We start from the raw sequence: 14,124 nt of genomic DNA, 5'->3' as shown, positions 1-14,124 counted from the left end.
TATTTACCCATGGCAAAGAAGCAACGACTTTTTATTTTTGGTTGTTGTCTCTGTAACCCTTGGCTGTACATGCTCTAATCTCCCACGGTTTAGCTTTTCGAAGGAGACGGTAAGCTGCATGTGACCTGAAGTGGAGAATTATGAGGGAACGAAGGGTAATCGGCCTTTTTGGAGTGCCGGCGGAGGAGAAGCTTTGAAGGGGGCAATGATTGAGAAGGCCGTGAAGACGTCGTTTTTGCTCAATCAAATTACAGTATCTACTTTTGTTGCTTGTTGGGTTGTGCAGGGTTAACACTGAGCCAGGGAAACCCTTTAAATGACTTTTTCAGTTTCATGGGTACAAGAAAATCATCAAGTATCCTGTCTTCCAAAACCCTTTAATATTGCCCAAAATTTTGGTGTTCCTGACATTGTGACGCATCGTTGTACAGACACAGACAAATCCTCTGAAAATTAACACGTGTGACGGTGGCTGATTGATTGGCTCGTAACTCGCGTTTGCGACTCCAGATGCCTAGTTGGCGGTACATCGTGTGAGTTGCTGACGCACTGGGGAAACTTTCTGCCATAAAGTATTGGTCGACTCATATCGGGTGCTCTCCGAGCAGCTTTGACGTACAAGAGTCTGCACATCCATTATTAGCTCCTCTTTGGCTCTGCTGGCCCTTTTATCAGGTTCAACATTCACAGATGAGTGGTTAAGGAGATTCCCAGAATGAAAAACACGCTTGCATTTTGTTAGCCCGTCGGCCCACGCAGTGGGAGACAAGGTTTCACAATCGTGTATGTATGTATATGTGTATGTGTGTGTCAGTGTGTCCGTCTAGGACACAACTTTGTTTAACCATTTCAGCTTTTGTCAGAAATTTTTCAACAAACCCTTAGGAGAATATGGAGAATAATAATTAATTATTTGATCAAAATGTCAAAGGGCAAAGTCCGTGTTGTTAGAAATAGGTCTTAACAGCCCATCCAAGCGACGTTTTTATTTATTTATTTATTTTTATAAAGATGTAGAAATAGATGCGCAGCTAGTTTGTTTTTTTTTTTTTTGTTTTTTTTTAAATCGTTTCCATGTTTATTTATTTATGTTCCATTTGAGCTTTTGTCATAAAATTTTCAACAAACCTTTATTATGAGAATACGGAGAAAATAGTTAAAAATTGGGTTAAAATGCGAGTCATAGTAACAGTAAATAGCCATTATTAGCCCCACCGCAACACTGCAAGTGCAAGACAAGCCGTTTTTATTGCTTCCATATTTATTTATTTATTTATTTATTTATTTACCATAGAGCTTCAGCGTGTCTGTCCAGGCCATCATTGTTTTGAACAATTTGAGTTTGTCATCAAATTTTCAACAAACCTTTATTAGAATATATATGGTACATTTTTTTTTTGTTAGGTGTTGGTTTCGTCAAGTTTAGTTTGAGTGCAAAGCTAATGTGGACGGGATTTGTATTTTGAGATGCTTTCTAGTTTTTTTGAATTTTGCTTCATTTCGTTCCGTTTCGTCATTAAGAATACCTGGCTTTGATCAAGATTGCCATGCTCTGTTTGCTTGTTCCATTTGTTTTTTTAACTTGTGTTAATTATCAGCTGCTTATCTACTTTGATAAGCAGTGCCTAGGCCTAAAGGACAGTGTGAGTTTAACAATGAGTGGTTAGAAAAGTTACCTTGTAATGAATGGCGTTTTGGGGATCCTACATGAGATGGACATCTCACCAGGTGCAAAACATACCTGTACCAGAGTGAAGGGCATAAAAGTAATGATCTTTTTAATTTACTGTATATTTAATGGGGTGCGTATTTATGTATTTATCAGATTTAGGCTCAGGGAAGAGTGAGTTTACATTGGGTAAAAAAGTAACGCACTGGCAGTGGATCCACAGTTTGACAACACAAGCATGAGGATGAATGAGCAGGAAAAGTCGAGAGAGATGAGGGGAGGAAGTTTACCAAGGAGAGAGATGAGGTACTGAAAGAATCCTGTAGGAGATTGGTGGTGGGCGGGGGGGGGGGGGGGGGGGGGATCAGAGGGACTAAGTGGCAAAAGGTAGCAAGGCCAGGAGCAGTGTCATGAATAGTGCCATAAGGATGTCTGCCCAGGAAATGGAAAAATAACTGTACTTTCTCCAATTGCACTTCTGTCCCCACTGCCTTCTCACTCTCTTCCTGCCTTTCCTGCTTCTCCAGCATTCATGCTTCTCTCCCCATCACGTAATCTCATCCTTTCCCCCTCTTTTCTCACTTTAAAAGGACGATTTCATTTTCTTCATTCATCCTTCATGTGTATTTAATCACGCTGCCTCCCCACACAAACGATGACAAATCTGCTGCTGTTTATTCATCCCCTCACCTCCCTCAATCTCTGACCCTGTGCCATTCTCCCAACTCACTCTCAGTCCCCATAGGTAGTATATATACTAGCCCTTCATCATAACAATGCATCTCTCGGGTATCAAAGCATTTATTAACCTTGTTCTTCACCCCCGACCTGTGTGTGGTTGTGTATGCATACCTATTGGCCACGTTACCTGTTGAACTCATGCCTGCACCTCAAACCTCACTCATCTGATTTGCCCCACCACAGACGCTTATGCAGGGATGTCATCGATCTCTACTTACAGGCTGCTGCTTCATCCCCAAATGTCGTCAAATAAACAGAAACCTTCACAGGATATCCCAGATTTGCTTGTTCCCCCTCCTTGGTTATTCCTACTACTTTGAGACACTCAATGCCCCCCCCCCCCCCTTCCCCGATCCTCATACTTAGCTTTCCCACAACTGCTCAGATAATGTCTTGTTGGAAGTGTCTGTCTCTCTGGCAGTCTTCAGGGAGGAACCACTGGTGTGCCATGATGGCAGTTTCATTTGGCACACAATCTCACCTGCAGTCTGCCATCTCTCCTACTGACGGGTTCACCACCTCTTAATCCTTGGACATAGGTCAGTGCTTGGGAGTCATTTATCAATACTCTAATCTCGCTCGCCTTCATCACTGCATACCTTCACAACATCCTGTCCCTAGTACAGCCATTCATGTGGTGAGACATCTCCCTTTGGCTGATGAAAAGCGAGCCCCACCAATAGGAATCTGCAGTCCCCCTATAAAGCATACAATCAGTTGGGGTTTTTCTTTTACCTCTGATGTGTCGGAGCTCAACATCCGACTCACTTGAGGTCAGAACACACAGGTATTTCAGCATCCACAAAAACGGTGGCAATTTGGTCGTACTTTTTTGTTACATGCCCCCATCCAGAGCAAGTGTGGTCGCCCAATGGTTTGATGAGCATGACATTGATGTTATCCATATGTCATGGCCTTCTCAGTCACCAGATCTGAACCCAATCGAGAATTTATGGGATATTCTGGAATGATGCCTGACACTGTGTTTTCCACCTCCATCAAACAGGTGTGAGTTGATTGACTTTCTCATGAAAGAATGGTGCTGCATCCTTCCTTCCCAGACGCTGGTGGACCCTATGCCTTGGGGCATACAGGCCGTACTGGCTATACGTGGTGGCCCAACGCCCTTTTAAGTTTAATTTAAGTTTAATCGGTAGTAATCATGAATGTGGCTCCACGCATTGGACTGGTTCCCATCTTGCTCCATTTGAGACTATAATTTAAGGGCCTTTGTGGTTTGAGTATCTTGTGACAGTAGGCTGAATCTCAGGGTCTCCTCTTTAGTCATTGATGGCAGATTGATGGCCTTGCTGTCTTTTTAATAATCTGATCTGGTATTACTGCTCCTGCCCTAACACTCCTGCTTATACAGGCCACCTGCCTTTCCAGGTCTCGTGTGCTCGACAAGAAACCATAACCCTGTGATGCTGTTCAAGTCTAAGCTTGATGCTCACCTCCATTCATTCATCACCCCTCTTCTCTCACGTGTGACACCGTCTTCTCGAGCTAGGACACATAAAAGATCAGGACACAACAAAGCAAATGGAATAGCAGGAGAAAGGGGAAAGGCCAATAGCAGGGTGGAGGGAGAAGGTAGACAGAGATGGACAAACAAGGGATGCAGGTAACGATGAGGGGTAGAGGAGGTGTGGTGTAACGCAATGTGTGGACAAGATGGAAACATAAGGAAATTTTGAGAGGGGGTGGATGGTGTTTTAACGGGTGTAGAAAAGATCATGGCTTTGGATGGGGGATGACCTGAGATGGTGGTGAACAGCTCCCTTGAAGTCCCGGTGAGAAGAATTGGATCAAAGAGTGTGTGGAAGGTGGTTCCACAGGTGGGAAAAGAGAGGAATAAATGTGTGGAGGTGAGCAGTGGTTCTTCATTTACGCTGTTTCACTCGAAGTGGGCTGCTGGTGGACCTAATCTCACTAGTCCTACTCTCGCTAGATAGTCCTGCAGATACTTGGGGGAGGTGGATGGGTGGTTGGGGATGGGCGAGTGGGAGGGAGGGAGGAACAGAGCACGGAGAGGGCGGAAGGTGCAAGACCAGAAATGAGGCAGAAGAAGACAGAGAGACCACTGAGCTGTCGGTGATGGTGAAGTGATAGGCCCATAGACTCGGCCTCATCGCTAGAGATCTCAATGATCTTGAAAGCCTTGGTTTCCATGGCATCAATCAGAGTAAACATGTGAGGCAGGAGAGCCAGCCCAGAGGGGAGAGCAGTGCTTCATCAAGATGTGGATGAAAGCCTTGGAGGTGGATAGGAGCTCAGTTGTGCCAAGGAAGGGCTTTTCCTTCCAGGAATGTAAGTCTGCTACTCACCACCTCCGCATGGTCTATATCATATGTACGTCATAGTTTTACTGCACCTCCTGAGGTCCTGTCCTCTCTCTCACCTGCAAATGCTTTCCTTATGCTAGGGTGCACTGTTACGGTGACAACGTAAGAACAGCTGAAATAATCTAAGTCAAACTTGGTACAAGTATGTATAATGATATAAAGATGAACTGATTAGATGTTAGCATCAATAGGTCAAAGGTCATATCAGGTAAAAATGTTGTTATTGAGGTAGGGATTTGAACTAAACTAAGTACACTTGAACATGTACCATAATGCATATGTTTCGAGGCTTTGTCAGTAGATATTGAGGTCAAATGGTCTTGAGGTTTTAGGTCAAAGTTAAATTAAGCACAGACTTAATGTGGGCGGAGGCATATCGGTCGACGTCACGATGTCAAATTATGTCTAGTTTTATATGATTCAAGTTAAAGTAAGCACAGATTTAAGTTTTGCAATTGATGACATAACCGAGATGAGACACGAGGTTCAGGTTCGGGTTACCATGCTTTTCATGTATTTGTTTATTTATTTTCACCTATTTGGTTGTTTCCTTACCTTGATGTCAATCCCTCAAGACATTTGATTATACAAATCATTTTTAATGATAAATTTGTTTGGTGGGCCACATCACTGTTATCTTTTTAGTAGCCGCTGCCTACGTATGAAAAGGACGGGAGTTTATAATGGTACCACTTTCATTGAAGTTAACCCCAAGCGTCGCCATTACAACTTTAAAATATCATGACGATGCAAAGAAATCTGTTCCTGTTTGCAGGTAAAAGGCTGTATCAAAGTGATCAAAGAGCAACCTGCACCCAGTGTGGAATGTTTGCTGAATGCACTCCGGTATGTACTCGCCAGCACGTGGGTGATGCGCTTGCAACACCCACGCTCATTATGTCGTAAATAACTCCGCTCATGTCTTAACGTTTCATCTCACAGTGATAATGTCATGTGAGAGAATAGTCAGGTTCACTATGTTTTTTTCGTTCAAATTTTTTGGAGATTAGCAAAACTACATTTTTGGAATATTCAGAGCATGAGGAATCCAAAAATTAATGTTTACATTTGCGTAGACACCTTTGCGAAAATGACACTCAGGACAGTGATGAAGATCTGTAAAAGCATATTCCTGAACGGTGTAGACCCAGTAGATCCTGTGTATAGGACTTATAGTTCAATCTGATACTAACGAGGCTGCTTTCTTGCTTTATAAACCCATACCTATAACTTCAAAGGACTTGCAATATCATGTATTATGTAATACAGTTATATCACAAATATATAGACAATGGTTTTCAATTACCTTTGTTTGTTGCTTTTATATAATCCTGAGCACTATTTTGAGGCCTTTATTGGATTCCTTTACCCAGAAAACATAGGATTAGCATATTTAATTAAGTTTATAGGTTGACTAGAAGCCGAGATAGCGCAAAATATGTATTTTACGGTGGCCATTTTGAAAATCCAGGTGTCTGTGCAAATGCCAACATTGATTTTCGGATTCTCCATGCTCTGATGATTCCAAAAATGCACAGGTTTGCTTATCTCCCAAAATTTTGAACGAAATTATATTTGTTAACATAGTGAACCTGACTATCTTCATCACTATCCTGAGTGTCATTTTCGCAAAGGTGTCTACGCAAATGCCAACATTAATTTTTGGATTCCTCATGCTCTGAATATTCCAAAAATGTATAGTTTTGCTTATCTCCAAAAATTTTGAATGAAATTACATTTGTTAACATAGTGAACCTGACTAAAAGGTTCTTTGTAAAATGTTTGGGCAAGTTGATCATGATTGGTACAGCACTTGTGTAAGTCTCAACATATGTCAAACGATCACATGACAATAACAGTGCAGTGGCGAGTGGATCCGTGTCCCCAAAAGCAGATCGAAAACCCATCGCGTAAAAGCACCATTGGTAACCGGGCCTTAAAATGAAAGGATGTGCCTGATGATGATGGGCCCAGATAGACCAACGGACTCGCCACTATCATATTGTTGCGGATCTCAGCGCCGGCCTTTTCCCTTACCAAGGGGGGATTAGTCCCTTTGTCTTTTACTAGCCGACGGGATCCGGGACCTATGACGTCCTTCCCGGACAGCGTTAGGTAGGGTTTTAGGACTAGGGATTCGCTATTACCTAAGTACTAACGCCGCCCAGAAACGAGGAAATAAGCCCTACCCAAATCACGGGTGTTAGTGGAAACGCCGAGCGGTAGCGACCCGTGACCCGAGCCGTTATCAAGGACTAAACCCGATCCAAGCGGTTCATAATCGTGCCACGCTTACCCAATGATGGAAATGACTGAAACGGTCGAATTTGGAAGAAAGGAATAACACGATTTATTTACACTTTGTACAATAAAGAAGAAGCAGAATACACAGTGCAGCCTTATACAGTCTTAACTTATCCCTGGACAAACGGGCCCGTCACACTCACACTCAGACACACTCACACGGGGTTGCAGACGAACGGGTCGATGGTCCAGGGATGCGTCCAGGCAGCTCTCTCTCCGGTCTCCAACTCGCACCGCGAAGCAGATGAAACAGACGGCAGCGACCAGGAGCTCTCCACGTGTCAATTGACGCACACGGGATTATTATAGGGCGGACAGTAGGCTGGCTTCGGCGGTTACACTCGCGGCTCAGCCGCGTACGTAATAAACAAATAGTTCGTAATGGTTCAATCAACGCGAGCAATGCGCTTCTCCCTCCTCAACTCCGTGTCCTTTTCCAACCAGTCCTCTTGATACCAGCGCTTGGCTCCTGTTCTCATCAAGTCCTCCTCAGGTTCTCATATACTCCTTCGTAAGCGCCTCTCCCTTCTCATCTGCCAAATTCAACACCACGCATCCCTTTCTCATCTCCGGTGGGGGCCTCGTGCCAAGGGTTTTATTGCCATGCCCTTGGAACCCTCTGGAACTCACCAGACGTTTCTTGCCACGCCCGATCATGCCACGCCCTCCGAGCTCTGGTTGGCTGTTGCCCTTACCGTCACTGCCTTTGACGCACTGCTTGACTCGGCCACACCTCGTCCTCGCGCTCCTCCCTCTTTCCAGGCCTACCTCGTGTTGGTAGGACAAGTTTCGTTGAAGAGGAAAGAAATATTTGACTAGTTTCGAGCGAAACCAAGGGCAGCGAACGCTGCTGGCGGCCAAAGCGTAACAAACTGCTGCGGGTAGCCCAAAGCGTAACAAATTGAGGGATGCCAAATGGGGCAAACAACAACAACAACATGCATTTTAAGGCCATTTTCCCTGCTAGAGCGGGGGTTAGCCTTGCGGTCCCCATGACGATCTTCTCCATTTTGCCCTATTTTCTGCATCTCTCCTTGTTAACCCCCTTGCCCGCATTTCTTCTTCCACCATCTTTAGCCAAGTCTTTCTCTGTCTTCCCGGTCCTCTACTTCCTTCTACATTCATTTCCATCACTCTTCTCAACCAGTCACTTTCATCCTTCCTCAACACATGACCAAACCATCTCAACCTGTTCCTCTTCACAGCATCAATCACAGGCTCTATTCCCATCATCTTTCACAATTCATCATTTGTCTTCCTCTCGCTCAACGATACTCCGCACATCCACCGAACCATTCGCATTTCCACCCTTTCCAGCTTTCGTTGCTGCTCTACGTTCATTACCCATGTCTCGCTCCCATAAATCATAACACTTCTCACACATGCAGCATACACCTTTCCCTTCAGCTTCAACGACACTCCCCTCGTCATCAGCACGCCACTCAGTTCCCGAAACTTCTTCCATGCACATCTCACTCTTGCAACCGTTGCCGAGTCTGATCCACCTTCTCCATTCAGCATGTCTCCGAGGTAGCAAAATGTTTTCACACCTTCCAGCTTCACGCCGTCTCCAAGATCCAACTCAACATTTCCGCCATCTGCAGCTCCCTCTGTGCACACCTTACATTTGAATGTAGCTGCCACACTGGTCAATGGCCCTCTCAGACCACTACATTTTTGATGAACCCACTCAGCGCACATTGTTCATTGAATGGAGCTCACTCCGACACCCTTTCTGCACACAGCACATGGCCACTTCCCAGTTCTTTCCACCTCACCACATGCTTTACCACTTGCCATCACCTTTGTCTTTCCTATATTCACCTTCAGACCTTTTGTCTCCATACATTCCTTCCACTTGTTCATCTTTTCCTTCAGTACATCCATACTTTCCGCAATCAACACCAGATCATCTGCATACAACAACTCCCACGGTAAACCCTCCTTTACGTTCTGAGCCAGCACCTCCATCACAACTACAAATAGTAGTGGACTTAGTACCGAACCCTGATGCACTCCCACCTTCACCTCAAACTCACCACTGCTCCCGTCGTTCGTCCTTACAGCTGTGCGCGCTCTTTTGTACATTGCCATCACTACTCTGATCAACCATTCCCCCACTGCTAGCTTCCTCAATGCCCATGTCAATACTTTGCGTGGAACCCTATCGAATGCTTTCTCCAGATCAACAAACCCAAGAAACAACTTCTTCCTCTTTTCCATGTACTTCTCCTGCAACTGCCTCACAATAAAGAGCACGTCTGTCGTTCCTCTTCCTGGCATAAATCCAAACTGCATTTCGTCGATCTTCACCTTCATCCTTATCCTCCTCTCCAACACCCTTTCCAATACCTTCATTCCATGCTCCAATAACTTTATCGCTCGGTACGAGCCACACTCCAGAGGGTCACCTTTCCCCTTGTATGGAGGGACGAGGGTACTCGGTTCCCCATCCACTGGAATGCGGCCTTCTTTCACCACCAGATTACAGATCTCTGTCATTCTCTTCACACCCCAACTTCCTGCTGCCTTCAACATATCTCCCACAACTCATGTCGGCCCTCCCGCTTTTCTACTCTTCATTGCTTTTATCGCTTCCTCAACTTCCTTCTCAGTTATCTTCTCTGCCGGTCCTAAAACTGGGTTACTCTCTATGTTGCCATCCCATTCATTCTCTGTATTCAACAGCATTTCCATATATCTTTTCCATCTTCCTTTAATTCCATCTGGGTCCACAACGATTTGTCCCACTTCATCCTTCAAGCAACTCACCCCCATCACATCACACCTCTCTTTCGCTATCTGCTTTGCAATCCTGAATACCGCTCTCTGACCCTCTTCCGAATCCGAGCTTTCTCCGAACATTTTCCTGCATGCATCCTGCGCCTTTGGTACCTCTTTCTTTGCAGCCTTCTTGGCTGCCTTATAACTTTCATGCTCTGCTTTTTCTTCTCCCGTACCCTTCGCCTTCTGCCACTCCTTGAACTTCTCCCTCTTCTCGTCAATCCTCTTTCCAATTACCTCATCCCATCACCATGTTTCCGAGTGCCTCGGTGGTCCTTTTGTCCATCCACCTACCTCACCAACGGCTCCCAACAGACTATATGGGCATCTCGCTTACCTTTGCAAACAGCTGTTAAGTGACTTTGTTTACCTTTCAACCGAATTGACTGCCAAAGGATGCCAGATGAATATGGAGTATACTTTGTAATAATCCCTTTCAGGTTTGTTACACGAGCCCTCCCAGCGTACTTGTTTGCTTTTATCAAGCTCTCTTGGTGTCACATTTTGAACACTCACACTATAGGATTTTACATATCGTGGCGAGTTCGCCGAAGTCTAAAGGTTCGATGGCACACTTTTTACTATGTCGTTGCGTATTAGATGTAGGTTCATGGACGGTATGCTGTCTCCGTTGGATTCTGATTCTGATGTGCCATACTCATATGGAGCGTTGGGGCTGCCAAAGCAGTTTCTTGGCAACGGGTATACTGGGTGGTTCGCCATTGCCTTCCCAGCAGTAGTTGGGGCAGGAATTTGTAATTTGGTCAGAGCGCCAGCGATAGCTCACTTACTGTTTGCGAAAGACACCATGGGATCTGTAACGCTGGCAAATTGGACACACAGTTTAATGGGATGGCACACACATTGGTGAATCAACCTGCCTGTGAAGCAATATCATGTTGGCACCTTCATTCCGTTTCCGGTCCGGTCGTGAGAGGACGCTGGCGTCACTTGCTCGCCGCTTCTCTGACTGGACCATTGTCCATATCTTGCTTTCCTGGTGGTCGTGGCGGATTTTTGGCCATTGAGAATGCCCTCTGCACGGTTCCGGCTCTGCTCTGCTGCTCCTGGCTTCACCTGCTCGGCTCCTTCGCTGTTTCCTCGGGCTCACTCTCGTGGGTTGTGCCCATTGTTTGCAGCGGCGGTGGTGGCGGTTTGCCGCCGTGATCTTGATTAGCGGCGGCGGTCGTTTGCCGCTGCATTTGCCGCTTTGCCTCCTCAACCTTGGCCTCGTGCTCGTCTCTTCGCTCCTGTCTGCCCTCTGCATGGTCCCGGCTCTGCTCCTGGCTTCACCTGCTCGGCTCCTTCGCTGTTTCCTCGGGCCCACTCCCGTGGGTTGTGACGATTGTTTCGCCTCCTCACCCTTGGCCTCGTGCTCGTCCCTTCGCTCCTGCTGGCATGGCTCTGCGGTACTCCGCCGCAAGGCTTCTCCTGCTTAAAACCCGCTCCACCCCATCATGCATCTCTGCAATCAAATCGAATGGACTCCTGCGTCGACCCAGGTACATTCACCGTGGCTCCGGTCGTAAGTTTGTTTATTTACAATCAGGTCACTCCATCCCCATCCTCTGGTCGGCTCAGCGCACTCCCACTCATCGTCCCAACACACCTGGTCACAACAACGCACAAAATCGCACCTCCTGTCTGCGAACCCTGGCCAAATCACCTGGATTCATACCCGCCGTACAAAACAACATCAAGCTCACCCTGTTCAATACCCGGTCCCTCAACAACAAATGCCTCATCCTGAACGACTACATCCTGGAAAATAAACTGGACTTTCTCTGTCTCACTGAGACCTGGCAACAACCACTGGACAACTACACGCTCAACCTCACCACAATGGATATTCTTACATCAATAAACCACGCTCGGAGGGCCGAGGTGGTGGAATTGCCGTTATTCACCGACAAGACATCAAGACCAACCTCATCTCCATCTCATCTGCTCCATCATTTGAACACCTGGCTTTTAAACTCTCTGGTCACACACAGTCAGTCATGGCTGTTGTCTACCGCCCTCCCAAACCACACCCATCATTCCTGTCTGACTTCTCCTACTTTCTGACCCAGCTATGTTCCCTCTCCCCCTCAATCCTCCTCCTTGGTGATTTCAATATACACATGGACTCCACTGACTCCACGCTAACCACTGACTTCACTGATTTACTCACCTGCTTTAACCTCACTCAACATGTCAACTTTCCTACCCATAACCGTGGTCACATTTTGGACCTTGTCTGCTCTACTGGACTAATTTTGCACCATCTCTCTGGCTCCGACCTCACTCTCTCTGACCACCTAGCCATCACTCTGACCATCAACATCCCCACCCCAGCACCAAGGCATTATCGCACTATCAACTTCCGTAAGCTAAACGCTCTTTCACCTACCTCATTCTCATCGACCCTCTCTGAAAAAATGTCCACTTCTCCCTTCGTTGACCTCCACACCCCTTCTGACCTCACTGACTACTACAACCACACTCTCTCCTCCTGCCTTGACCAACTTGCGCCTATAAAAACCAAAACAGTTTCTTTCACCCATTCTGCTCCCTGGTTTACCCCTGAACTCCGCCTGATGAAAACTCGTGCTCGCCAACTTGAAAGACTCCGCAATAAAACAGGTCTCACAGTTCACTCCCAGGCCTACAAGGACCACATACAACACTATAAAGATGCCCTCTCCCGCGCCCGCTCCGCCTACTACTCTCAAATTATCCACTCTGGCTCCGGAAACCCAAAAGCACTCTTCTCTACAATAAACAAACTCCTCAGCCCCCTGAACACCACCACCCAGTCATTCACAATAGACAACTGCATCTCCTTCCTTTCATTCTTCCAACGCAAAATTGAAAACATCTACAACAGCTTGACCACCGCCGCACCCGCTCCCCCTCAAACCACCTGCCCCCCCTTATCCTGCCATCCCCTGTCTCAATTCTCCCCAGTCTCCCCTACTGACCTCTCTGAACTCCTCATCGGAATGAAAACTGCCACCTGCACTCTTGACCCCATCCCCTCCAGCTTTGTCAAGGCCTCCCTTCCTGCTCTCTCTCCACTTATCATTGCAACAATAAACTCCTCCCTGTCTACAGGCATCGTCCCACCATCCCTCAAAATTGCTGCTGTTACCCCCATTCTGAAAAAACCTGGACTAAACCCTGACACCCTAAATAACTTCAGACCCATCTCCAACCTACCCTTTCTGTCAAAGGTTTTGGAACGCGCTGTAGCCACTCAACTCAAACATCACCTCTCTGCCAATAACCTGTATGAAACATTCCAATCCGGATTCCGCTCCAACCACAGTACTGAAACTGCTCTCCTCAAAATCACCAACGACCTTCTCCTCTCCTCTGACGCTGGCAACCTCAACATTCTCATCCTCCTCGACCTCAGCGCCGCCTTTGACACCATCGATCACACCATCCTCCTCACCCGACTTGAAACCACCTTTAACATTACCGGCACTGCCCTCTCTTGGATTAAATCATACCTCTCTGACAGACGTCAGTTCATCTCCATCAATAACTGCAAATCCCCTACTGCTCCCCTCCCCCAAGGTGTCCCCCAAGGTTCAGTTCTTGGCCCCCTCCTCTTCATCCTTTACCTGTCCCCCCTCGGTCACTTAATCCGCCGTCATGGTCTCCAATTCCACTGCTTCGCCGATGACATCCAGCTTTTCATCTCCACCAAGTCCATCTCCACCGCCACCCACTCTATCCTGACAAACTGCAACACTGAAATAAAATCCTGGCTTCAAATCAACTTCCTCAAACTTAACTGTGATAAATCTGAAATAATCATCATTGGCCCAAAAACGCTCACCAAGTCCACCCATAACTTTGCCCTCAACATCGACGGTTTCCCAGTATCCACCTCCCCTCACATCCGGAATCTTGGCATCATCTTTGACCAAACCCTCTCCTTCGCCAAATACACTAAACAGATCACAAAGACAGCCTTCTTTCACCTGAAAAACATCGCCCGTCTCCGTCCATCCCTCTCCTCCGTGGCTGCAGAAACCCTCATCCACGCCTTCATCACTTCCCGTCTGGACTACTGCAATAGCCTCCTTTATGGTTCACCCTCAACAATCACCAATAAACTCCAATACATTCAGAACTCCGCTGCCCGTCTACTCACCCATTCCCGGACCCGTGACCACAATACCCCCGTCCTTTACAAGCTTCACTGGCCCCCCATCTCCCAGAGAATCCAGTACAAAATCCTCCTCTTGACCTACAAAGCCCTCCATAACCTGGCCCCATCCTACCTGG

General features: G+C 46.6%; 1 protein-coding gene across 5 annotated transcripts in view; it reads left to right on the top strand.

Annotated features, from left to right (window-relative positions):
- Positions 1-14,124, top strand: part of LOC137439114 (CYFIP-related Rac1 interactor B) — a 37,159-nt gene that overhangs the window by 20,818 nt on the left and 2,217 nt on the right. For all 5 annotated transcript variants that reach the window (XM_068134822.2, XM_068134819.2, XM_068134820.2 and 2 more), the window contains one exon: positions 5,531-5,601. In XM_068134822.2, the coding sequence (XP_067990923.1) occupies positions 5,531-5,601 (71 nt within the window). The remainder of the gene's footprint in view (positions 1-5,530; positions 5,602-14,124) is intronic.

This window comes from Myxine glutinosa, chromosome 13 (genome assembly GCF_964187855.1).
Source record: "Myxine glutinosa chromosome 13, kmMyxGlut1.1, whole genome shotgun sequence".
Taxonomy (NCBI): Eukaryota; Metazoa; Chordata; class Myxini; order Myxiniformes; family Myxinidae; genus Myxine; species Myxine glutinosa.
This window is presented reverse-complemented; position numbering and strand designations above follow the sequence as displayed.